Source organism: Microtus pennsylvanicus, chromosome 10 (assembly GCF_037038515.1).
Source record: "Microtus pennsylvanicus isolate mMicPen1 chromosome 10, mMicPen1.hap1, whole genome shotgun sequence".
NCBI classification, from domain to species: domain Eukaryota; kingdom Metazoa; phylum Chordata; class Mammalia; order Rodentia; family Cricetidae; genus Microtus; species Microtus pennsylvanicus.
The window spans coordinates 103,085,718-103,110,046 of NC_134588.1; the positions used below are offsets into that span (position 1 = coordinate 103,085,718).

Below are 24,329 nucleotides of genomic sequence, written 5' to 3' on the forward strand. Positions count from 1 at the left end.
TCCCATTCACTATAGCTTGGCAGCCCTGGGTTGCACCTCTTCACCATGGTTGCCCCATGAAGTTGTCATGCATAGAACCCCCGCAAAGGGCAGATCTCTAGACCTGACCTCACATGCCCATCACTGGCTCTTGGGAGCTCTTTCTGAAAGCTGGTGATAGTCCTGGTCCTATATTTCAAGTGAATGTGATCAGTATCCAGAATAAATGGGCCATCAGCTTGGCCTTCAGTACTAACCCACTCGTTAATTGTAAAATAAACACGTGTGAATGGCCTTTAAATCTTACTGACAGTGGGCCTGAGAGCTGCCCGGAGCTTCCTGAGGTCACTGGGTTCTCTGTCTTCGAGCAGAACCCTTCAACCAACTGGAGAAGAAGGCAAGTGTTAAGTGAGAAGGGTGTCTGGGTACCCTCTTCCATGCGGGGGGCGTTCTGCAGTGCTATCTCTAGCTGCCTCACACAAGGTTTGGTCCAGAGACAATGAAGGAGGTTCACCTGAAGTGATGAGTCACGGGGAAATGGATGCCATCTTCACCAGGGTTAGAAATGTGGGTCTAGGGCCAGGGCAGTGTCCTGAGGTGAGGGTGGCTGCCAAGCCTGGCCACCTGAGTTGAATCCCAGGTCTCACGTGCTAGAATGAGGGACTGACTTCAAGCTCTCCTCTGACCTCCACTTGTGTATCGTGGCACTTGTGTGTACACGCACACACACACACACATTTAATGTACTAATATATATTTATATAGATTTAAAAATAAAATAAAAACCAAACAAACAAACAAAAGAAAGTCACGTTCCTGAAGGAGAGAAACACAGGGCACCTAGGGACTCCTCCTCTTCCTTCACACAGAATTGTTTCTGCTACAGAAAACTAGACTCGGGCACAAGACTGACTTTTTTTTTAACTTAAAATGGACTGAGCTGCCATTTACCACCACTAGACAGCGCCACATCCTCTTGGGGCCATTTCATTTTGTTAATATTGAGAGCCATCATTTCCCCAGGCAAGATCAAATCTCATCTTAGACACCCAGGGAGACATCTCTCCCTCTCTGATGTCACTCTTTTCCCCCCACCTACTAGGAAAGATTTTGAATCCTTCGTAGGCCATACCCTGCTTCAAGGGCAGGAAACCACCTTGCTTTTCAAATGCTCTAGTGAGCTGGTTTTGTACCCTGACATCTCAGAGGGGTTCCTTGAGTTAAGGGATCCATCGGGTCTTCAGAGACACTGTTTAGGGAGCAACGGCAGCAGACGCAGGAGGATCCATGGAAAAATTAATATCTCCAGTACTGAGTCTTTATTACGCCCTTTCCAAAGCTAGCCCCGGCCTCGAGGAGAAAAGAAAACGTCGTCGTTCCAACCTTACTTGGGAAAGTATTTAATTTCCATTGTATGCATGATGTCCAGGGGTAGCAAAACATTCTGGAACATTCTTCTGGCGTACAGTCTTCCTCCTGTTTTCTTTCCCTTCCCAAAAGAGGGGTAGAGAGATGATGGACATCTGCTGCCTTGGCAAGAGAATGCAGAAGTAGAAAAATTACTCCATAATTATAAACAGAGCATTTTGATAATCCCTTCATCCTTCAAGAAACTCGACGGCGCCCTGCTAAGTTTGCAGGACTGCCTTTCTCTGCTTTGTGTGCTGGACCCAGAAAACGAGAGACGGAGACAGAAGGAAATCCGAAAGAGACAAACTTGGGAATCACAGCCCCAAAGAAAAGGCTGAAGAACCAGTTCAAGCGATGTCAGCTTCAAAAATGTTTCTGAGAGACATCTGTTGTTCCAGAACGTGCAGTTTCTATTACTGGCTCAGAAGGTACACGGGGTCTCCCACTTTGACTGTCCCTGGATTTTCCAGAGAAAAATATTGTCCAAAGAGGGGCAGCTTTCCGTATAACGGCTGTTCCGAAGGGTCACATAGCCGGTAGCTGCAAAGGAAAAGACCTCAGTGAGTCCCAGCGAACAGGAAGAATGTGGACCCCACGGAGCTTCGTCCGGGCTGAAGCAGGCGTCCACCCACTCAGGCAGGCTGTGCCTGGAATCAGGACCCAGTCAGAGCTAACAGCTCAGCACCCCCGCCCCCCTGGGAGGGCCTGAGAGTGACAGGCCAGTTGGAAGCACCAAGGCAGAGTCAAACACTCCATCCTCATGGCTTCTCATTATAGTGACCTTTCCTTTTCCAGCATCAAGAAGTTAGGTACTTGGGGCTGGAGAGACGGCTCAGTGGCTGAGAGCACTTCCAGAGAACCAGGGTTGGGTTCCCAGCACCCACTTGGCAGCTCACAACTCCCAGTTCTCTGTGAACTAACTCCTTCTTCTCTCAGCGCTGCACACACATGGCACACGGACATGCAAGCAGACAATACACTCACACACATCCAATAATAAATAAATAAATAGGGTAAATGAGCTTAAAGTTTATGAAAGATTCAAAATTTTCAAAGAGAAATGAGATATTCCATATGCCTGGACGGGCCTATAATTTTCCTTTTCCCTCACAATTTCTCCACATATGTCACCTGATCCAAGATCCTGGCAAGACTGTCACCCCTTCCTTTCCATCTTTCCCTTCCTGGTCCATGGTTGCCCAGATCAGAGGTCCTTAAAGGACTCCCCTTTTCTCAACCCCCACCTTTCCAGTGCTGCTGCTCAGCATGTTTCCTCGTGGCATAGCCTGCAATAATCTTGGACCACGAATCCAGGCAGGCATCTCTTTTGACTTGCCTCTCCCTTGGTCACCATGTAATGAAGGAGGCTTTGGAAATGGGGGAGGGAGGAGACAGCAATATTTCTGTGACTTGGCCTACCTTATTCTTAGGTGTTGTACTGAGGGGATGTGGGGTCTATCTATCTCAGGGAGTTCCTGTACCTCTTGTGTACTTGCATCTGCACCAAGCACTTCCCACATGACTTCAACCCTTATTACAAAGCCTTAACCTTTGCTATACAGGTGAGTTTCAGAGGCAAACTCAGGATCCTGTATCCAAATGCTTATCTGATATCAAAACCCAGCAAGAAGATCAGGAGTTCAAAGTTATCTCATCCTCTAGCAAGGATGCTACCATTCCTCATATTTCTGTCTTCCTAAGCAGCTCTCCTCCACAGGCCTGGTAAGAATCCAAAGATCCAACCAACACTCATTTACCTTTAAAAACCTGCATGATTCCTGATTGCCAGGTAAGGGAGACCAAGTGAGGTCAACAGCGGCCTCTGGTGGACAAAACTAGGTATTGCAAGAAGTGTATACCAAGCCTTTTCCATTGTCTCTGACTTTATCTATATACCTACATCTATATCTGTCTATATAGAGGGAGGAAGATATATAAATATATAATATAAATACATATATAAATAAATACATAATGCAACCTCTGTTGGGATTAACAAATTACGCTTAGAGATAGGACTTTACTTATAGCTCAGAATGACCTGGGACTATGTAGACCAGGTTTGCCTTCAAATTGTGGCAATCCTTCTGCCTCAACCTTCAAAGAACTGAGACTTCTAATGTCAGTGACCACACCTAGCAACAAATTATATTTCAGAGAACATTTCTCTCTGTATTTCAATGCATACAGAACACACAATTACTCTGATAAGCAAGAGGCCCTAAAACATGGTTTTAAGCCTAAACAGAGGTCTCTGGGATGAGAACTGGACATTATAGCTTGTTGGGAGAAGTGAGACCTCAGATCCTGAATTTCTTGTAATCCCCTGATCTGAGTGCCTACAGCTGCTCTGAGCACGAGACCTTCAGGAGTTCCTGATGGCAGGAGAGTGGTTTCTGGTGGGTTTAGCTGAGGTGTGGCTATCTCTATATAATCTGCCCCTGAACACAATAAAGGGGGTATTCTTGGGGAATTCAAGGATGACCCGTGTCGCTGTCTCTCTGTGTGTGTCTGTGTATTTTAACCTCCAGCCCCTTGCCCGAAGCTTGCGAACTGGGTGCCAGTGCACAGAGCGCAAACATGGGGGCGCCATGCGTGGCAATAGCTTAGTGGTGCAACTCTTGTCTAGTGTGCTTGAGACTCTGGCATCCATCCCAGAACTCAAAAAAAAAAAACCAAGCAACTCCTCCTTTGTGGGGACCCACAGTTGTGAGTCTATTCCACCTTGACTGGAGGCCAAAGAGTGTGAGCTTATTTTTGCTCTCTCAAAGTTGTTGACAACAGGTGTGGCTACAAACGAGAGATTCTGACTTGGGGTGTGGTTAATTAGTATTTTGGGTATAGAGGTGAATCCGCTCCACCTGGACGAAAGGTCAGAGAATTCAAGTCTATTCCTTATATCAAGCTAATGAAGTCTGTGGCCTCCCCCTCTCCTTTTGGAGTGAAATACATAAGCGTGTAAAAAGTGAAGCAGACTCAGTATTCACTGACTGTTCCTCCAGATGCTATCCTGTGTTTCTGTCTCTTATTTCTCTTACATCTCTGTTCCTTTTGCCTAATAATTCTAATCCTCACACTCCTACCCTGGAACGTACGAGTTTGGCCAAAGCTGGCCTTTGACACGTCTCCTCCAACTAGACTTCTCCATCCTTACGTGGCGGTGTGAACAGAAACATTTTGTGCATCAGGGAGGAGAAGGTGTGAGTCACACTGTCTTGTTCACACTGTCTTGTTTACTCCCATCAGCGACCAGGCACGGCTACAGGCAAGGTCCCTGGCCAGTCTCCACGTGGAGATCACAAAACCCTGGGCAGCCCTAGGTCCATCCTACTTCTGAGACCTCATGGTCAGATTCTGAGGTAAATATCACTGACAGCTCCCAGAGGGGTGACACATGGGCACCGTCACCACCCCTGATCCCTGACAGGGTTGGGTTAGGTGTCATTGGGAACAGCTAGTCTCAGGTGTGACAGTTCGTCTGACTTCTGCTCTCAGTGTCAAATCGATACAGCAGGATGTCAAGGACTGGGTCAGGACCTGGTCGCCTGCTGAAAATGATACAAGTTGCTTTAGTTCAGCTCTGTGGAGTCCTGTAAACTCAATGTTCACAAATAAAGAAACTGACCTCAAGGTCCTCACACGCTGAGATGGAGTTCAGTGAGTTCTATTGTGCACAAGATTCCATTCCCAGTCCTTTAAGAACGAGCAGAGTGAGTCCATTCTCCTCCCTTCCCATGAGCAGAAGACAAGCCTCCCTGTGCTTAGCCTAACCAGACAATGAGGAATAATTCTCTGCGGTAGGGGCTTTGCTTTGCCCAGCGGAGCTCTGACCATACAGAAGCAATTAGGGCACAGAGCTGGGATGTAAGAAGCCTGCAAGGCCAGGCAGGTGGGTGAGGTCAGTGTCCATGCCCAGCACATTCAGTGCAAAGCAGTGCCAACCCGTGGGCACCAACAATACCCAGGGATGCCACTGAAGTGCTGTGTGTTCTGCCTCTTAAGATTTATACCCTGCAGCGGACCTCTCCCTGCCCGATTTATGACCACCTGTCCTGGGAAGAACACAAATCACTATACCCATGGCACTTTAAATCTCAGGGAGAGATAGAAGCCACCTCGGCCGGCTGCACCATTTCCCTGGGTATTAAAAGCAATTAGGGAGGATGGCTGGGCTGTAAGAAGCCTGCAGAAGATCAGGGGAGTAAGTATGGATTCCTGTGATCCCTGCTTCCTGCCCTTGCTCTGTCTTTGGAGTCCATTACTCTCCTTCTACAAACAGAGCCTCCCAAGAGAGGGGCTTTGACAATGCGGAGAACCAGCACCAGTGCCCGGAGTGCTTTGAGGTTCTGTAAGCTCAAGAGCCTTCCAAAGCCAGAGGGGATGGAAATCTGAGACCAGGGAGAGTGTGGGGAAGAAAGCGAGAAATACAGAGGTGACAAGCAGCTCCCGAGCCATCTGTCTGATGCACACAAAGGCTTATCTAGTCCCCCCCCCCCATTTCTTTTATTCTCTGAGGACCAGAGCCATGGCTGATGGTACAAGTCTCAGGATTACAGAGGCTACAAAGTGAGCTCAAAGTCAACCTCAGTGACTGAGGGAGACCCTGGCTCAAATTAAAAAGGAAGAGCTGCTTAAGAACATCTGCTGCTCTTGCAGAGGGAGGGCCCCTGGTTCAGTTCCCAGCACCCACATGGCGGCTCACAACTGTCTGTAGCTAGAGTTCCAGGGGGTCTGACATCCTTCTCTGGCCCATGTGGACATCATACACGTACATGCTGCACACAAATACATGTAGGCAAACACTCATACACATTAATAATAATAACAAAGCTCAATGGTAGGAGACCTTGCCTAGCATTCACAAGGACCTGGATCCAACCCCTAGAATCCTAAAACAGAGCAGTCAGGGCCTGGCAGAAGGAGACTTGCTGACAGCCACAGTATTGCAATAGCCAGGTCTGCCCAGCCTATCTTTCTCTTTGTTGTATCTCCTTGGTTCTATGAAAAATAAAAGGCCTAGATTCTTCATTGCTCTAATGTTGAAGAGATACAAGCAAGAGCTACAGCGTATCACTGTCCCTGTCCCAAAGCCTGCTCCTTACATAGTGACATTTCCCACAGTACCTCACAGGACCCCCCCCCTTACCCTCTGGAGATGCATTCCAAGACCTCCAGTGGACACAGCAAACCACAGGCAGCATGGAACCCTGGACACACTGGCTTTCTTCTCTACATACCATCTGTCTAGTGGCCAGGACTCCCTAAAGCTCCTATTCCGCATGGGCATTTCCACAGTTCCCTTGTAACATTAATAGACGTGGCTCCTCAGACACCTGGACCCCAAGGTGAGACCCCCGTCTGCCTGGTTTACCTCTTCAGTGTTTCCATCGGCTCCTTTCTGTCCATGATGCCCGTGTCCGGATCCACCGTCGTTAAAAGGCACCTGGACACAAATAAAGCATCACACAGGGGACAAAGCGGAGGGACAGGCCTTGCCCCTCCCCGCCCAGGGACAGGAAAGGGTTTCACCTGGTGCAAGCCATCACCCGCTTCAGTTCCACATCCCCAATGAGGAGTTCATTCCAAGAATCCTAGAAAGGAAAGGAAGAGTTCCCATAAACACCTCTGGGCCCTCACCTAGGCAGGGACTTGTGTGGAGTCACACCTAATGTCATTCCATCAGTCTTCAGAGGCCAAGGGACATCCCACACCTTTGAGTGTTCCCTTTCTTCCTAAAGCAAGGTCAGGCCCCTCTCCTCTTTGAAAGCTTTTCCAGGCAGGGCATCCCAGGTTGAATCTGCAGAACTCTATTAGCTGAGCCTGATGTCACACATCTCCAATCCCAGCACTCAGAAGGTGGAGGCAGGAGGATCAGAAGTTCTAGCATTTTTGAGAACAGCCCGGGATACATGAGACCCTGTCTTGCAAACAAACACCAAGTCGCTGTGTAACCTGGTGCCCTGATTTCCCGGCCGTCTCCCGGGTGGCGGCATTCAGAGAGTCCCGGCTCCAACAGGAATGACTTCTCAGCTGTCGGCCTGAGGACATTGGTAGCAGAGCCTGTGCCTCAAGGCCAAGCAAATCTGAGTCCCTCCAGTTCAGTGAGAAACAGAGGATGTGCATGAAAAATTGAAAATAAAAAGACATGCTTTGGTGGGTAAAAATGCTTGCTGCAGCTGAGTGACCTGAATTGGATCATCAGGGCCGACATGGAAGGAGAGAGCCAACTCTAGTGAGTCACCCTCTAGCCTCCATACATGCACTGTGGTGCACACACACGCACACACACATGCACACACACGCACACACACGCACACACACATGCACACACACGCACACACACGCACACACACATGCACACACGTGCACACACATGCACGCACAAGCGCACACACCCACACACATGCACACACAGGCACACACACATGCACACACAGGCGTACACACCCACACACACATGCACACACACACAAATAAATGTGATAATTAAAAATAAAAGCCCACAGAAATAGGTGAAAATAAGGGGGATGAATATGATCAAAATGGGTTAAACATGCACATAAAAATGTCATGGCGAAACCCATCACATTGTAAATAAAAGCATAATAAAGTTCCAGAAAACTTAAGAAAAGCCTTGACCCGGTGTACATGCTCCTTGTCGGTTGAGGTGCAGATCCTAGGGATTTGGAGGCAGACACCGGGCAAGGTTGGCTTCAGAAAAGTCTGTAGACTGGCCTCATGGGCAAAAGGGTGAGGGGACCCCAGCCAGGGAGGAAGTCAGAGGAAGGCGGGGTTGACTTAGTGCATCTGAGGTCCTTCAAGTCACTACTGAAAAGACCAAAGGACATGGAGGGAGGTCAGATCTTCACCCACAAAGAAGGAAGCTGGGTGGGTGGGGGCTGGAAGTGAGCATCTGCAATGAAATGTCCTGGTGTTGGCACCTGGAGGCAGAGTGTCCATAAGTTTCTGCTTTAATCTTGGTAAGTGCATACTGTTCTCCACGTGGGTACGGCATGGATTTTATTTGTCTCATATATATATATATATATTTAATAATTTTATTGTTTTTTAATATATATTTATTATGTATACAGTGTTCTGCCTGCATGGGTGCCTATACACCAGTAGAGGGCACCAGATCTCATTACAGATGATTATGAGCCACCATGTGGTTGCTGGGGATTGAACTCAGGATCTCTGGAAGAGCAGGCAATGCTCTTAACCTCTGAGCCACCTCTCCAGCCTAGTTAATTATTTTAATTTATGTGTATGAGTATTCTCTCTCTCTCTCTCTCTCTCTCTCTCTCTCTGTGTGTGTGTGGGTGTGAAGTATACCTAGCATGTGTGTACCTGATGCCCACGGAGGTCAGAAAAGGGTATGGGATGTCTTACCGTGGAACTGGAGTTAGGGATGGGTGTGAGCCACCATGTGGGTGCTGGGGACTGAGCCAAGGTTCTTGACAAGTGCTCTTTTCTGCTAAGCCAGCTCTCCAGAACCCTTGGGACTGTTTTGTTAGCATGGGTCCTTTCTTTATGTCACAACAGTTAGAAAACATAGAGTTTTCAGTAACTACAGCCTGTTCTGCGAAGATATCTCCAGCAGTGGTCACTGAGGTTTTAAAAGAGTAAACTGAGGACCCAGGTTAGGGAATTCATTAGTTATGACTTAGAGAATTATCCCCAAAGCTTCTCCTAGACAGAACAAAAGCTAGGAGGACAGTAAGACATAGAAAACTAAGGCAGGAGCTGGAACGGTTAATGCTCCAGAATTGCTCTAGCAGAGGGCCAGTGTTCAGTTCCCAGCACCACATCAGGAAGCTCCAACCCCCTCTAATGCCGGTTCTAGGGGATCTGACGCCCTCTTCTGGCCCCCAGGAGCACTCACATTTACATGCAAATACAACCCCACACCCCCACATACACACAATTAAGACGAAATCTTTTTATTTAGAAAAGATTGCCCAGTGTGGGGATTCACCCTTTTGATCCCAGCACTCAGGTGGATCACTCTGAGTTTGAGGCCAGCCTGGTCTACATCGTGAGTTCCTGGCCAGCCAGGGTTACATAATGAGACACTTCTCTCAAAAAAGAAGTATAAAAAAGGAAAATTAAGGTAAACAATGTTCACCATCTGGAAAGCACCTGCTTAGCAAAGGGAAGGAAGAGAATTCTGTTACTACTAACCTCACACCAGGCCTGAGAAGATGCTGACCCTGAGGACACCAAGGAAGTCTTCCATCAGGACAAACTGGCTAGAGGTAATAACTCAAAATAAGATGGGCTGAGAGCCAGCAAGGCCTGGACAGAGAGGAGTATGGCCTGGGTTTGGTCATATATCTCTGCAGGTCCAGTTTTCCATTTGTAGAGCATTGATTGGAAACAAGAAAGTCAGCTTTGCTGTGAGGCAGAAGAACTTGAGTGCCGGAGATGGAGTAAGACCCCTTTGCTATTAATTACATATGAGGATAACTGTACATCTTATTCCTTTATTATTATTGCATGTGTGTGAGCGAGTGGGGGGGTATGCGTTCCACCTTTACACAAGTCCTGGGATCAAACCTGGGCTGTCATGTTTGTTCGGTAAGTGCCTTTAGGAGCTGAGCCAGCTCATAGGCTTAGCGCGGACGTTTTGAGAGGTGGCGAGCTACTGGAGGCTGTTGAGCAAGGCAATCACACTGAAAAGTGTAAGAGCTCCCACAGGGCCCCTGGAAGCTTGTCCCTTGCCTCTCTATGGTCCAAGAGAGAACATTTTGTGGTCCAGACATGATGTAGCAACTAGATATGACAATGTATCAATGTCTGTCCTACCAGCTGGCCAAGAACTGAGAGTCACAGGGCAGTGCATGTGTCTGAGCCTAGAGAGGGGAAGAGCAGGTCAGAGGAAGGAACCAGAGCGAATTCAGTGCTGAGCTCTGTGAAAGAGAGCTGTGTCCCAGGCCGACTTTGGAAAGTGAAAAGGACTCTGGGTGGGAGAAGAGCCTGAGGGCAGCCTAGGAGCACACACCTCTTTATCAACAAAACTCACAGAGGAAGCCCAGGGCTATACTGTACCTCAATTGACAGGTGGTAAGTGACAGGTTAGATCACACGGCAGGAGTTTGGGCAGATCACTGAGATAGGAAACAAGAAAGAGAGGGGGAGAGACAAGACCCTTTGTAACATTGATTGACACAAGCCTAGATGCATGGCCCAGGAACATGTGTTCATAAATCAACACAAACACAGACACTGCAGAGTCACTGTATAAGGATGTGTACAGCTCACCCGTGCACAGACACTGCAGAGTCACTGTATAAGGATGTGTACAGCTCACCCGTGCACAGACACTGCAGAGTCACTGTATAAGGATGTGTACAGCTCACCCGTGCACAGACACTGCAGAGTCACTGTATAAGGATGTATGCAGCTCACTCACACACAGACACTGCAGAGTCACTGTATAAGGATGTGTACAGCTCACCCGTGCACAGACACTGCAGAGTCACTGTATAAGGATGTGTACAGCTCACTCATGCACAGACACTCTGTTATCTTCATAGAAATGCACATGCTTGGATCTGAGACTACACAAGGAACATTTTAAATAAAACACCAGAAGTGAACTAGCAAGATGGCTCACTGGAAAGACACTTGTCACCAAGTGTAAAGCCTTTAGTTCAATCCCTGGGATCCGCATAGCTGAAAGAGAGAGCCAACTTCCATAAGTTGTCTTCTGACCTCCACACATGCACTGTGGCATGTGTACACATACAATAAATAAGTGAATACATTAATAAATGCAATTTAAAAAATATCGGGATGGATTCGTGGGGATGGCTTTCCTAGATTGCTCTTTTCTCAGTATTCCTTGTCCACCTTCCACAGAAAAGCTGAGAGACAGAATTAGTTCCCCAATATAAAGGGTTAGAACTCAATCATCAATCACACAATCACTAGGTCTAAGTCTTTCCCTGGAATCCAAGGAAACTAGAAGAGGTAAGAGTCTCTTTCTTGTCTCCACTGCCTTCCCCAAACTATACATATGCAAAAGGTATGAGCAGAAGTAAATTCCTGTTTGAGGACCGATGTCTCTACTGGGTACCCACAGCTGCCTCCATCACCAAGCCTCCACTTCAGGGTTTCTTAAATGTTTTCCCATTCACAACCACTTTTTACCTGACAAATTTTTATGTGATCCCCAAACATACAGGCATACAAAATAGGCACACAAATTAAACATTTATCTATAATAATAATATATCATAAAAACTATTTTAAAATAATTCTTCAACGTACTTACCTTTATAAAAAACTAAAGCGACTTTGTATGCTAATGAGATGAATGCTAATGAGATGAATGTGTCTGACAAATTATAATCCAAAGATATTCTAATTGGATATGTGCTGAGGGGTGAAGGCAGAAAAATGTGGTCTTTGTTTTCTTTAATAAAACCATTCTGTTCCTAAAAGAACAGAAACTTCATATGCACAGTAAAAATCTGCCACAATTCATGACAAATGGAAGTCTCAAACCTGAGCCAAGGCCTTTGGCTTGTTGTGCGGCATAACAGTACACACAATGCCAAGTGCATGTCATGTGTTCACACCCAAGGCTGCAGTGAAGTCATGTGATACAATATGGGTAAGCACTGCGAGAAACACATCAGATTTATTATGTGTTTCTGAGTTGTTGCATATTCGTTATTATATTAGTTATTCTCCTATTGCTGTGACAAAACACTATGACCAAGGCAGTTTAGAGAAGGAAGAGTGTGTTTGAGCTTATGGTTCCTGAAGCTAGAGTCTGTGCAGGCAGCGCAATGTCACGTCAGTGGGGAACAGAGAGCTGAGGGCTCATAGCTTGAACCACATGTACAAGCAAAAGGTCACACCTTCTAAACCTCTCCAAATAGTGCCTCTACCTAGGGATCAGCTGTTCAAATGCCTGAGACTATAGGGACATTTCATTCAAACCACCACTACTGCCACGGTCTTCATAATTCTCACGTTTGGTTCTGTCATGACCAGCATCGGACTTCAAGACAGATCAGCCTGAGTCCGAGACAACATCCAAAGGCAAAACTAAGACGGTCAGCTTCCAGGACCTCCCGGGACACTAGAACCAGTGTTAATACTAAGACGGTCAGCTTCCAGGACCTCCCGGGACACTGGAACCAGTGTCATCATTCTCCGTGCTGAGGCACAATGTGGGATGCCTGAGGGCCCAAGGAAGGGGGCCCTGAAAGTGTTTGGGAATACCAGCAAGCTGATAAACACCCTAACTCCTACCTAGCAGTCATGCTAAAGATGCTGGTCTTCCTCAGGGGAGGCAGCAGCTAGTCAGAAACCAGGTGGTTGGGATGGGCAGTAAGACACAACAACCACCTTGTTTGTTCCATGAGTGACACCGACCATGTGATCCATTTTGAGTAAATTATCTCAACAGTCAATCCCCCGACTCAAGATTCTCCCTGTAAGCCTCAGATCTCACAGAGAAACAGCTCTGCCTTGCCTACGTGCGTCTTCAATGTACAAGCCTTCACATTTTAGGTGGGGGCTCAACAAACCTAAAAGTAGAACCATTGTGCAGCTCAGAGGCAGTAAGCAACTCACGTCTTGCAAGAGTCTAAATCAGCATTAGTAACTGTCATGCTTTAATTGTTGTTGAGATGTGGTCTTGTGTGGCTCAGGCTGACCTCGAATTCATTATGTAGCTGAGGCTGGTTCTGAACTTCCAAACCCTCTGCCTCCACCCTTCGTGCTTGGATGACAGTGATGGGCCTCCTGGAAATAACTATTACACCTTCCACAAAATAAAAAGAAAGAGGCTACGCAGGCCAAATGTTACCTCTGCGAAAACATCACATCCTGAAATGACAATGTTGGGCCTGAAGTTAATAGTTTTCACTTTCTTCTCCATCCTGGAGTTGAGATCTTCCAAGGATGCCTCAGACAGAACCAGGTATGGGCTTACATCTGAGTAGGCCACCTGACAAGAAACAGAGATTGGGATAAAGTGTGGAGCAGAAATACCTCAGAGGGGACATCATGATCTAGTCCCTGAAAATTAAGCACTGCCCCAACAAACACACACACACATGCACACACACATACACAGACATACATACACACTCATAAACACACATGAACACATATACGAACATGCATGCACACACATGTACACATACACACATGCATGCACACATGTGAACACATATACACACATGCACACATACACACATATGTGTTTATAGCTATTTTTCTAGTTCTTTACATAGAAATGTCACAGCAATTCAAAGCCTTAACTGGCCTTGCAGAACTGCATGACATAAAGGAACTCGAGAGAAGGCTCAGCTATTAAGAGCACTGGCTGCTCTTGCAGAGGACCAGAGTTAAATTCCTAGCCCCCACATGGTAACTCACAACAATGTGTAACTCCAGTTCCAGGGGCTCTGATGCCATCTCCCACCTTCGTAGGTACTGCACATTTGTGGAACATAGACATACATTCAGGCATAACACCCATACCTATAAATTCTTATTTTAGTTTATGAACAGAACATGACCTCAGAGTCATTAGACATCCCTTAAAGACGCCGTCTCACCTTCCCAAACATCCGTTTCCTTAGTGTTTAATAAGGTGGTCAAGTTTGATGGCTTCGCTACATTTGAGAAGTCCCCTAATTCTATACGTGCCTATCTTTATGCAACCTTAAAATTAATATGAAGTATGAATGCTGGCCCTCATTTTTTTAACACTAAAGTTGTCTGGTTCTACTGACCTATGTCATGAGGAGCTTCTGCAGCCTTATGCCTTACCCTGACCATGTGGAGTCTGGGGCTCCCCACACCTGCTCCATACATCTGTTTCACATGCCTGCTCTACACACCTGTCCCACACACCTGCTCCCCACACCTGTCCCACACATCTGCTGCCCACACGTGTTCCACACACCTGCTCCCCACACCTGTCCTACACACCTGCTCCCTACACCTGCTCCCCACACCTGTCCCACACACCTGCTCCCCACACCTGTTCCACAATCCTGCTCTACACACTTGCTCCACACACATACACTGGCCCGAACTTGTAATCTGACACACAGTTGTAAGGAAGTTAAAAACATTGGACCATGCCATTACAGAATTGATCAAAAATGATACCACTCTAGAATAAATTGTATTGTGTGTCTATTGGCACCAAAATACTTACACAAATAGGAAAGTGGACACTCCAGGGGAGTGGAGGCTCCCAGAAATCAAGACAAAAGGAACCCCACTCCTGTACCCATCCTGTCAGGAATGAGTGTATTCCCAAGAGACACTTGTGGCTCTCCTTTTGGCTGAGACTGTAGATACAATGGAGTCTAAGAACCTGGAATATTCCCAGGAATCTTAGGTAAGGGGAGAAGAAAACAGCTGGGGCCATGATGTCATCCAGGGGAGGGGTCTTGTCTCTTAGGAAGAGATTTCATGCATTTCCGACAACTTTCAGGAGAGACTGGCGCCTAGATAGTGGTGATGGACAGGACTTAATAATTCTGCATACCTTTGGCCCTCTATCTAGAAGCCTGACTCATGATGGTGGTCAGAGCCCAGGTTTTGAGCTTGGCAAGTGCTTTCTTTCTGCCTATTGCTTGGCGTCTCTGGAGCCTGGAGATTGCCGTGGAAACCACAGCATTTAGCATACCAGGGATGTGCACACATGGCAAGACCCACACAACTTTCCTACACCCTCAGACCACACCAAGCCTCTCACATGGTCCTTGGACCGGAACCGAGCCTTCAGCAGCTGGGAACGTCTGGGGTTCATGTGGGGCTCGAAGTGCACCAGGCGACAGGGCTGTGTCTTCAGGAAGCTGGTGATCCACTGAGCGGCTTCCTCTCCGCAATCCCTGCCCTGCACCTCCAGACCATGCACTCTGCAGTGGGGACAATTCAGAGGCTGTGAGTACTGTAATCCTGTATGCCCGGATGGATCAGAGAAACTGCAACGATTCAACCGTGACATGGCCAACATCCCTTCATAACCCGAAGACCTGCCTTTAGCCCAGCCCTGCCTCAGGGCCACTGAAGACATGCAATGGAATGGAAAGTGCAGTTTCAAGCCTTGCTCTTCCCATTGGCAAAAGCAACTGAAGCATACCTGTGTCCCCTGCCTGAAAGGTGTGTTTGGAGGATGCAGAGAGGTAATAAGTTTGAAGTGTACTGAGTTTTCAGAGGAACATGGACAGGCTGGGGGGATGGCTCAGTTGGTACAAGCATGAAGACCCAACTCCAACCCTTCAGAACCAAGCCTAGAATCAGCCATGATTGAGGAACTGCCCAATTCAAGTTGGCTTGTAGGAGATTGTCTTGACTGTCGATTGAGGGGAGACCCAGCCCACTGTGGTGGGAAGAGAGGAGGCAGGTGTTTATTGCAGTGGTAGAGTTTGAACCGAGGACCTTGTGCATGCTAAGCCAGCACTCTACCACTGAACCACATTTCCATTATGCTTTTTACCGTTTCTTCATTTTTTTCAGACAAGGTTCCATTGAGTTGCCCAGGCTACTACTGTTGAACTTATGATCCTCCGGCCTCAGTCTCCCTCCTGCTGGGATTACAGGCTGATGCCACCAGGTCTGACCAGGATGGATAGACTATGGGCTTCCTTGGATGTTCATGTTTTTGTTGTTTTAAGTGTTTTGTTTTTGAAACAGGATTTCTCTGTGTAGCCCTGGCTGTCCTGGAACTCACTCTGTAGACCAGGCTGGCCTCAAACTCAGAGATCCATCTGCCTCTGCCTCCAAAGTGCTGGGCTCAAAGGTTTGCACCACCATGCCAAACTCAAATTGCATATTAATTAATAATGCAGAAATAGTCAGGCATGGTGGTCCATGCCTCTAATCCTTACACTTGGAGGCACAGGCAGGTGGATCTCTGTGAGCTCGAGGCCAGCCTGGTTTAAAAAACAAGTTCTAGGACAGCTAGGGCTGCTACACAGAGAAATCCTATCTCAAAAAAAAAAAAATACAGAAACAGCCACAAAGTCTAACTAAGCTAAATCTTGGTCCCACAGGAAGAAGGAAGTTCAAGCTGTAATTCCCCAGCTGCTAAACCAGGTCCTAGAGCACCTGCCTCCCACAGTCCATTGGTGCTGAGGAGGTCGACTTCTGAACGAAGTGCCAGGCTTCTGAATGGGGTGCCAGGCTTCTGAATGGGGTGCCAGGCTTCTGAACGGGGTGCCCTAGCGATGTCCTCCTTCCTCTGACCTCCAACCTGAACACAGGACACTTCTCCAGTTACGGCTGCTCTTTCCCACCTTCCAACTTCCCTTCGAGCTAATTATCATATCTCATAGGGTACTGTTCCCAGAACCCTTTGCAAAGACAGTGCCGTGACAGATGACAGGACGTCCTCTCTTCCAGGGCACCCTTCTTTCCTGCCTGCATTCTTTGATGGGATTCTTTTTCTCTTCGCTCCATGTCAAGATGTTTTAGCCCACATTGCTTTCTACATCAGATTTAATTAATTAAGTTATGGTTGAGTTGGGGGTTCAAACCCAGAGCTTCGAGCATGTTCGGCAAGTACTGTACCACTGAGTCCCGTCCGCAGCCTGCTACATTGGGCCTTTTTGTCCCCTGTCCCTACACCAGCTTTTGAAGCTATGTCCTCGTTTCTCCTCTCAGGATGCAGAGGACTGAACGCTGAGGTCGGGGAGGTACATGCAATCGATGACTAACTGTTGGTAATGTACTTTCTGGAGCCCCTCCATTGTTCTAACTTCCTCAAAAGTGCAAGAGCAGAGGCACAATCTGGATTTAAACACAAATATATATGTTCATTCATGTGTATATAAGATATGAAAGTGAAGAGGGACCATGCATGGGAGAAAGAGGTCTAAAGGAAAGCAAGGGGGCAAAAAAAAATGACACATTTTCTGTCATATGTAGAATCTAGATTTACTTAACTGTTATCTATCTATCTATCATCTATTTATCTATCCATCATCTATCTATAGGGTTTCATAGAGCCCAGGCTGGCCAAGGATGACCCTGAACTTCAGATCTTCCTGCCCCCACCTCTCCAGTGCTGGATTACAGGTGTGTACCCCATGCCTACACTGTGGAATACTGAGAGTAAGTCTAGGGCTTTGTGAGTAGTGGACCAATACCCTACCACTGAGCTGCATCCCCAACCCTGTATGTACAAATATGGTATGAAATATTGAGACAATTATTTGAGGAGAAGAAAGAACCAATTGAGGGGTACAGGACAAGAGAATATGGGGCTAATATGAGCGACATACAGTTTGTGTGTGTAAAATTGTCATCATGAAACCCATCTATTGTTTTGTAAGCTAACTGTGAATTTAAACAATTAAAGGCTGAAGTAAAGAGAGACTGCGTGCAGATTTGCTCCCACAGGCCAGAGGCCCGTTCTACTCACCTGCACTGGCGGAGCGGGTTTGTGGCGGGTGGTGTGATGGGAAGCAGCAGATCCTTTGTGTAGGCTGCACTGATAGTCAAGGTGTCATTGTCACAGGTCAGGGAAACCAAGACCAAGCGAGGTTCCTGCCGGGCAGTGACCATGTTCCCGTCTTCATTGATCACAAGCCAAAACCTGACATTGTCCAAACAAAACCAGCACAGGCAGCCTCAGCCATTAGCAGAGTCATAGTTTACCCCCTCCTATTTCTCCTGGTAAGAAGCCCGGGGTGTATGTGCGCGCGCATATGTGCCTGCTCGCCTGTCTGTCTGTCTCTCTGTCCTTAGCATTGCCTTAGCCGCAAACAAGGACTGATAATGTCTGTTCATTTTAAAGGGGCTAATAACCACTCAACAATTAATATATAACAGACGGAACACTTTGAGGCAAAGATGTTAATTATACTTTCCCCCAATTGTCAGGACTTGACCACGTTCATTAAACATGCCCCAAGAAGATGTTAAGAATCCACTTCAGGGCTGGAGAGATGGCTCAGTGGTTAAGAGCATTGCCTGCTCTTCCAAAGGTCCTAAGTTCAATTCCCAGCAACCACATGGTGGCTCACAACCATCTGTAATGAGGTCTGGTGTCCTCTTCTGGCTAGCTGTATACATAATAAAGAAAGAAAGAAAAATTAAAAAAAAAAAAGAATCCACTTCACAGAAGGCCAGAGACTCACCAGAAACAGTGAACTCTCGGGAACAGAAAGAGGAGGCTGTTCCTCAAGGAGTTTGCAGCCGTAGAATGTAGCTAAGCAACCGGTCATGCCAATTCCATGCACTGCTTTTTTAATTTTTAAGTTGTATGTGTATAATGTTTATGGGCATTTAGGTGTGTGCACCACACGCATGCAGTGCCTGCAAAAGCCAGCAGAGGGCATACAATACCCTGGAACTTGAGTTACCAACGGCTGACAGCCTCAGTACAAATGCTGGCAACAAAAACCCTGCCACCTGCAAGAGCAGCGAGCGCTCTTAACTGCTGAGCCCTCTGCCAACCAAATGTTTAAAAACTGGGTACTGTGAATCCTGAAATTTGCTAAAAAGACCTGGTGTCCATCTTTACCACACTTTTCTAGCCCACTATTCCCCAGGCTTGGAGATGCTGACTTCCTAGGAAAACGACAGAAAAGCAAGTGCATCCCCTTTCTGCTTCCAGGGGAGTGAAGACCCGGAGCAGAAACTGAAGCAGAGGGCACGGAGCAGAGCGGCTTCCTGGTTGGCTCCCCGTAGTTTGTGCTACTTGCCTTCTTAAACAATCCAGGACCACCAGGCCAGGGGTGGCACTGCCTGCAGTAGGCTGGGTCATTCCACATTCATCATTAATCAAGAAAATGCCCCACAGACTTGTCTATAGGCCAATCTGACGAAGGCGTGTTCTCAATTGAAGTTCCTTTGCCCAGATATCTCTAACTTGTGTCAAGTTTTGACAAAAAAAAACTAACCAGGACACCATTTTATTCCTACTAATAATTGGGTATTCATATGATTGAAATGAAGTGCATTATGAGAAGGGACGTGTGCAGTAGGAAAAGGGAATATATATCTTCAGCGAAGGTAGAGAGCCACCCTCACTGTGCTCCTTAGAACCAAGTCCTCTTTTTATTCATCTCCAGCCTGGAACAAAAATCAGGGAACTTGAAAACTCTCACTCAGGTGGCTTTTTGTTTGGTTGGTTGGTTTTGGTTTTTAAGACAGGTGTGGTAGTTCAAAAGAAAATGGCCCCCAAAGGGAGTGGCATTACTAGGAGGTGTGGCCTTCTTGAAGGAAGTGTGACACACTGGAGGCAGACTTTGAGGTCTCACATATGTTCAAGCCATGCCCAGTATCTCAGACCACTTCCTGTTCTCTGTGAATCAAGATGTAAGTGCTCTCAGCTTGCTCTCCAGCACCGTGTCTGTCTGCACGCCATCAGACTCCCAGCTGCCATGCTTCCTGCCATGACAATAAGGGACTAGACCTCTGAACCGTAAGCTTCCACAATTAAACATTTTCCTTCATAAGAGTTGCTTTATAAGAGTTGCCATGGGGACCGGAGTGGTGGTTCAGAGGTAAAGAACATTGACTGCTCTTCCAGAAGTCCTGGAAGAACCACACAGTGGCCCACAGCTATCTATAATGAGATCTGGCACCCTCTTCTGGCATGCAGGCATATATGCAGGCAAAACTCTATACATAATAAATCTTTAAACAAAGAGTTGTGGTGGTCATGGAGGCTCTTCACAGCAACAGAAACCCCAAGACGACAGAGCTTCTTTGTGTAGTCTTGGCTGTCCTGCATCTTGCTCTGTTGACCAGGCTGACCTTGAACTCACAGACACACAGACACACACACACACACACACACACACACACACACACACACACCTCCTGAGTGCTGGGATTAAAGGTGTGTGCCACCACGCCCTGTTGGCTTCTGTCATTCTTGACAGCATATTCCTCTAGAAGCTATACTGTTGTTTTACTTTTAAATAGCCTTACCAGCTTCTCTGGAGAGTCTATGTGGGGCCTGGATTTGGCCAAGAACTCAGGACAGACCCAGCCCACAAGTGAGAGAAGCCACGTGAAGTGTGGCATCACGCTGGTAAGTGCACGCAGTGTTGTGCAACCTTCCCCGCTAGTTCCCGAACCTTTCATCTTTCCAAACTCTACACCCGTTAAACAATAACTCAGCACACCTGCCTCCTCCAGCCCCAGAGCCTCTACTCTACTTTCTGTCTGTGAATTTGGAGTCCAGCAATTCGAACTGAAACCATACACAGCTAGTCCCTCTGCCCTGCCCATTTAAATTAGCATCCTGTTTCATCGTTCATCCGTGCTATAGCATGCGCTAGACCCTCACTCCTTTCCAAGGTTGGGGCATATTCTACCATCCACATAAACCACATCTTACTTAATCATCTCATCCTTCATCGGACATCTGGGTCATTTCTACTTCTTACTTGCTGCTGTGCACAGTCAAGTTTCAAAGTTGCAAAACGCATTTCTTATACTCAAGCCCCTGTTTTCCAATCCTTCAGGTAAAGCAACAGCGAGTGCCAGTCTTTAAGCCTGGGATTTACGCCCAGCTCTTTAGAATGTTGGGAAACGTACTTGCCTGGAAAGTGTGTGGTCATTTTCTAGTTTTTCACTACAAATTGTTACTGTCTTTCGCTAATTCTCCCTGAGTGTTCCCCTACCCTCCAGGACCTTCCTCTCTGTTTCCTGGCACTTGTCACAGTTCCCCAGTGGATCAGTTGATGACTTTTGTTTGTTTGGTTGGTTGTTTGGTTGGCTGGATTTTTTTGTTGTTTATTTTTTGCTTCAGTTCCCTGGGAGCTTGTGACAAAAGTAAGGAGTTTGCCACCACAGCTGTGGTACAAGTTCAAAACATGTTTTCTGAATAGATGAGGTAACATAATGTCAGTGCCCTTTGCCTCCGACAGAAACTATCCAAAGACAAAAAGCGGCTGTCTGTGAGACCCCACTCTAGAAATCAGGGACTAGTTAGGATTCTTGGCTGCCTGAAGCAGAGGTGCGGCAGATCAGTTTTCAACTTTCTAGGGAACCGCAGTGTATGGGTGAAAGGAGGGAGTGGTTGTGGATTTTCAAGTGGGGGGCGGGGTGGGCAGGGAGCCGGGCAACCAACCAGAAGGAAGGCCTTGGAGCAGCCACCCACCTCCTTCTCTAATGATCTGTTTTCTCAAGACTAGGAGGATTGCAAAAGCACAAGGTGATGAGGGGCACAGGAGACAAGGTCCACGCCAGGAGGAGGAGCCCACCAGTCAGTCCTCAGTCACTCAGCGACCTTTTGTAAAGGCCGCCCCCAAATCAGCCGTGGGAGGAGGAGGGCTTTGAGACAAAAAAAAATCTCTATTTCTTTTCCCTGAGTCAGCGTGCGCACTGGACCAGCCAGGTGGGAGGCTCACCGCTGGTGTTAGCTTTCCAGAGGGAAATCAGACCCAAAGAGGGCAGAGGTGCCCTTCTCGAAGTCTGGGAGTCCATACGGGCTTTTAGTCGCTATTTACAAAATCCCAGTGGCTAAAGACAGCACAAATCTCAGGTTCAGCCCCGCGCGCGGAGACTTTCTAACCTGATGAGAGTCTGGGGAAAATAACACTTGCCGATCATTTTTTTTACTGCAAGAAAGTGTTCAACTGCTACAATAAGCGGCGCCTACGAGCCCTCTGCACTCCGGCATCAATTGTCTCAGTTTCTCTAGAGTTGAAAAATACCACTGAAAGGAAAGTGGCCAAGGGCTCCGTGAGGGAGTTTGAAGTTTCTTCTTGAGGATTGGCCAGCGTGGGGCATGTCTTATTGGGAACACAGTTATTTTCTACTGGAAATGAGAAACGTGGAGACTTGAGAGTTCCAGGTCCCCCGAGTGGCTGGTGGAGGGTCAGGGTCACTTTCTTCCGTTTCCCGGGGCCCCTTCCCCAGTTCCTGGTCTCTTATCTGGTAAGGAATGAGGAGACCCACCCCCGCGCGCACCCACACAGCCTAGGTCAGGGGGGCGCAGGGCTCACGTACCTGTCACGCAGGTGACCACAACGCAGCCCCATTTCGGTGCACTCCGCCTCCCTCACAGACACCCCCTTGCAGGACTTGATCGGGTAGATCCAGAGCTGCGACACCGTCCCCACCTGCTGCAGCCGCCAGCGCCGGGGACGCACGCGACGCCAGGCCACGGTCCCCAGAGCCACCGCGGCCAGTCCCAGCGCGGCGACGCTGAGCCAGGTGGACCGCAGCTGCCGGGGGACCCGGGATGCGGAGAAGCCTTGGAGCGCCAGAGCCCAGGAGCCGGAGGCACCCATGGCGAGGGCAGACCTGGCGGGCGCTGATTCACCTCAGGCGCCGGCTGCTCTAAGCTAAGCGCAACTATCGCCAGTGGCCCTGTAGCTCCTGACCCTTTCCCGCCAATCCAAGTTGAGCATCTTCACTCAGCCTGGGCGGGGAGAGGGTGGCTCAGCTGTGGTGGTTTTCACCTCCTCCTGTCCTTTTTCCCTCCCTCCCTCATTCCCTCACCCTGACCCTCCCCTACAATCAATGTAGAACAGTTTCTTTATGTATTTGTAGGGTTGTTTATTTGACCTAAAGCATACAACGTTTGCGGAAACATGGTGTGATTTTGAAATCAGAAACCAGGCTGCTGGACAGCTGCCCGAGAGCAGTTTGGCAGTGGCCAAGGAGCTTCCAGCCAGCTGGGATCTGAAGGTGGAAAGATCTTACCAGGCCCTGAAGCTCTACAGGGCTGAGCCACGTTTGTTTCTCCATGCCTGACGCCTCAGAGCTCTCTGCAGAGCCCGAGACCAGGAGCAGTCCTTAGACAAGGCTCCAGGTTCTTTCCCTGCAGGTCCCCCAAGGCAGACTCTGTCAGTTGTCACCACAAATGCCAGCATATCTTAAACTACAAAGCCAAGGCCAACAAGGTACCTCGGGTTCCTGTTTGATGTCTCAAGTTGCTAAAATGTCGTTTTTATTCATGATTATTCTAACAGGGAGAAAGCTATTTCTCTACAATAGGGCAGAGGGACTGGACTTTGTATTAAAGCAAGGGATGTTTACAGCCAAGGGGCAGAGGGCAGGGGGAAGGGGTGTGGGTGGCTGCCAGTGGCAAGCAGGAATGAAGATTTCTCTAAAGAGCTTTTGCCCTAACTCTGGCCATCAGACTACTGAAACAGTGAACCCCAAGAAACTGGAAGTTCCCCCTCCCTCACCCCACCCTAAATCTCAGACTGCCTTCCAGGAGACTGCGGCTGACACCCTGCACAGGCTGTGATGGCCGGGGTCACACCTTGACCAGAGCGGTCCTGCTAATGGGACAGTCCCCAGAACTCATGTTCATGAAATATACAAGATTGAGGATCTTGTGGAGGGTAACTGAGGCCAGGCAACGTATGGCAGAGTTGGAGGCCCCGTAATGATGCCCTGAGAGGCCGTTCTGTGAAGCGTGGGGAAAGCAAAACGCCTGCAAGCATGCACTGGCGTTTTCTTCCGACTTGGAGTACTCGTGATCTTCTGACAATGATGGACACGTCTTCCTCCGCCTGCAAGCATGCACTGGCGTTTTCTTCCGACTTGGAGTACTCGTGATCTTCTGACAATGATGGACACGTCTTCCTCCGCCTGCAAGCATGCACTGGCGTTTTCTTCCGACTTGGAGTACTCGTGATCTTCTGACAATGATGGACACGTCTTCCTCCGCCGCCAGCTCACTTTGGGGTCCTCTGGTACTCAGTGTCTGTCCTGCAATATTTTCTTGTCATGCACCCAATACCTTTCCTTGCCCAATGCCCAGTCACCCTCTGCCTCTCCTCACTCCCACAAGACCCAGAGGTGATCAGAGTTCCAAGGACACAGCGTGCAGTTAGCTAGTCATCTTGCTTTCCTGGCTTTGGGCTGTTTATTGTGACTGACATGAAAGTCACCCTCTCGCTCTCATGTCCCCAGGTGGTGACGCTATTTGGAGGTGGCTAAAAAACCTTTAAGAGATGCAGGCTAGCTGAGAAGGAAGT

General features: G+C 48.0%; 1 protein-coding gene across 1 annotated transcript; it reads right to left on the reverse strand.

Moving 5' to 3' along the window:
- Positions 1-1,283: 1,283 nt before the first annotated feature.
- Positions 1,284-22,792, reverse strand: Mtarc1 (mitochondrial amidoxime reducing component 1). The gene is made up of 7 exons (XM_075987598.1): positions 22,345-22,792; positions 17,798-17,971; positions 15,128-15,290; positions 13,217-13,357; positions 6,919-6,980; positions 6,761-6,832; positions 1,284-1,929 (listed from the first exon to the last, which is right to left on the reverse strand). The coding sequence occupies exons 1-7, from the start codon at positions 22,626-22,628 to the stop codon at positions 1,803-1,805; spliced, it is 1,023 nt and encodes a 340-aa protein (XP_075843713.1). The 5' UTR covers positions 22,629-22,792; the 3' UTR covers positions 1,284-1,802.
- Positions 22,793-24,329: the final 1,537 nt, after the last annotated feature.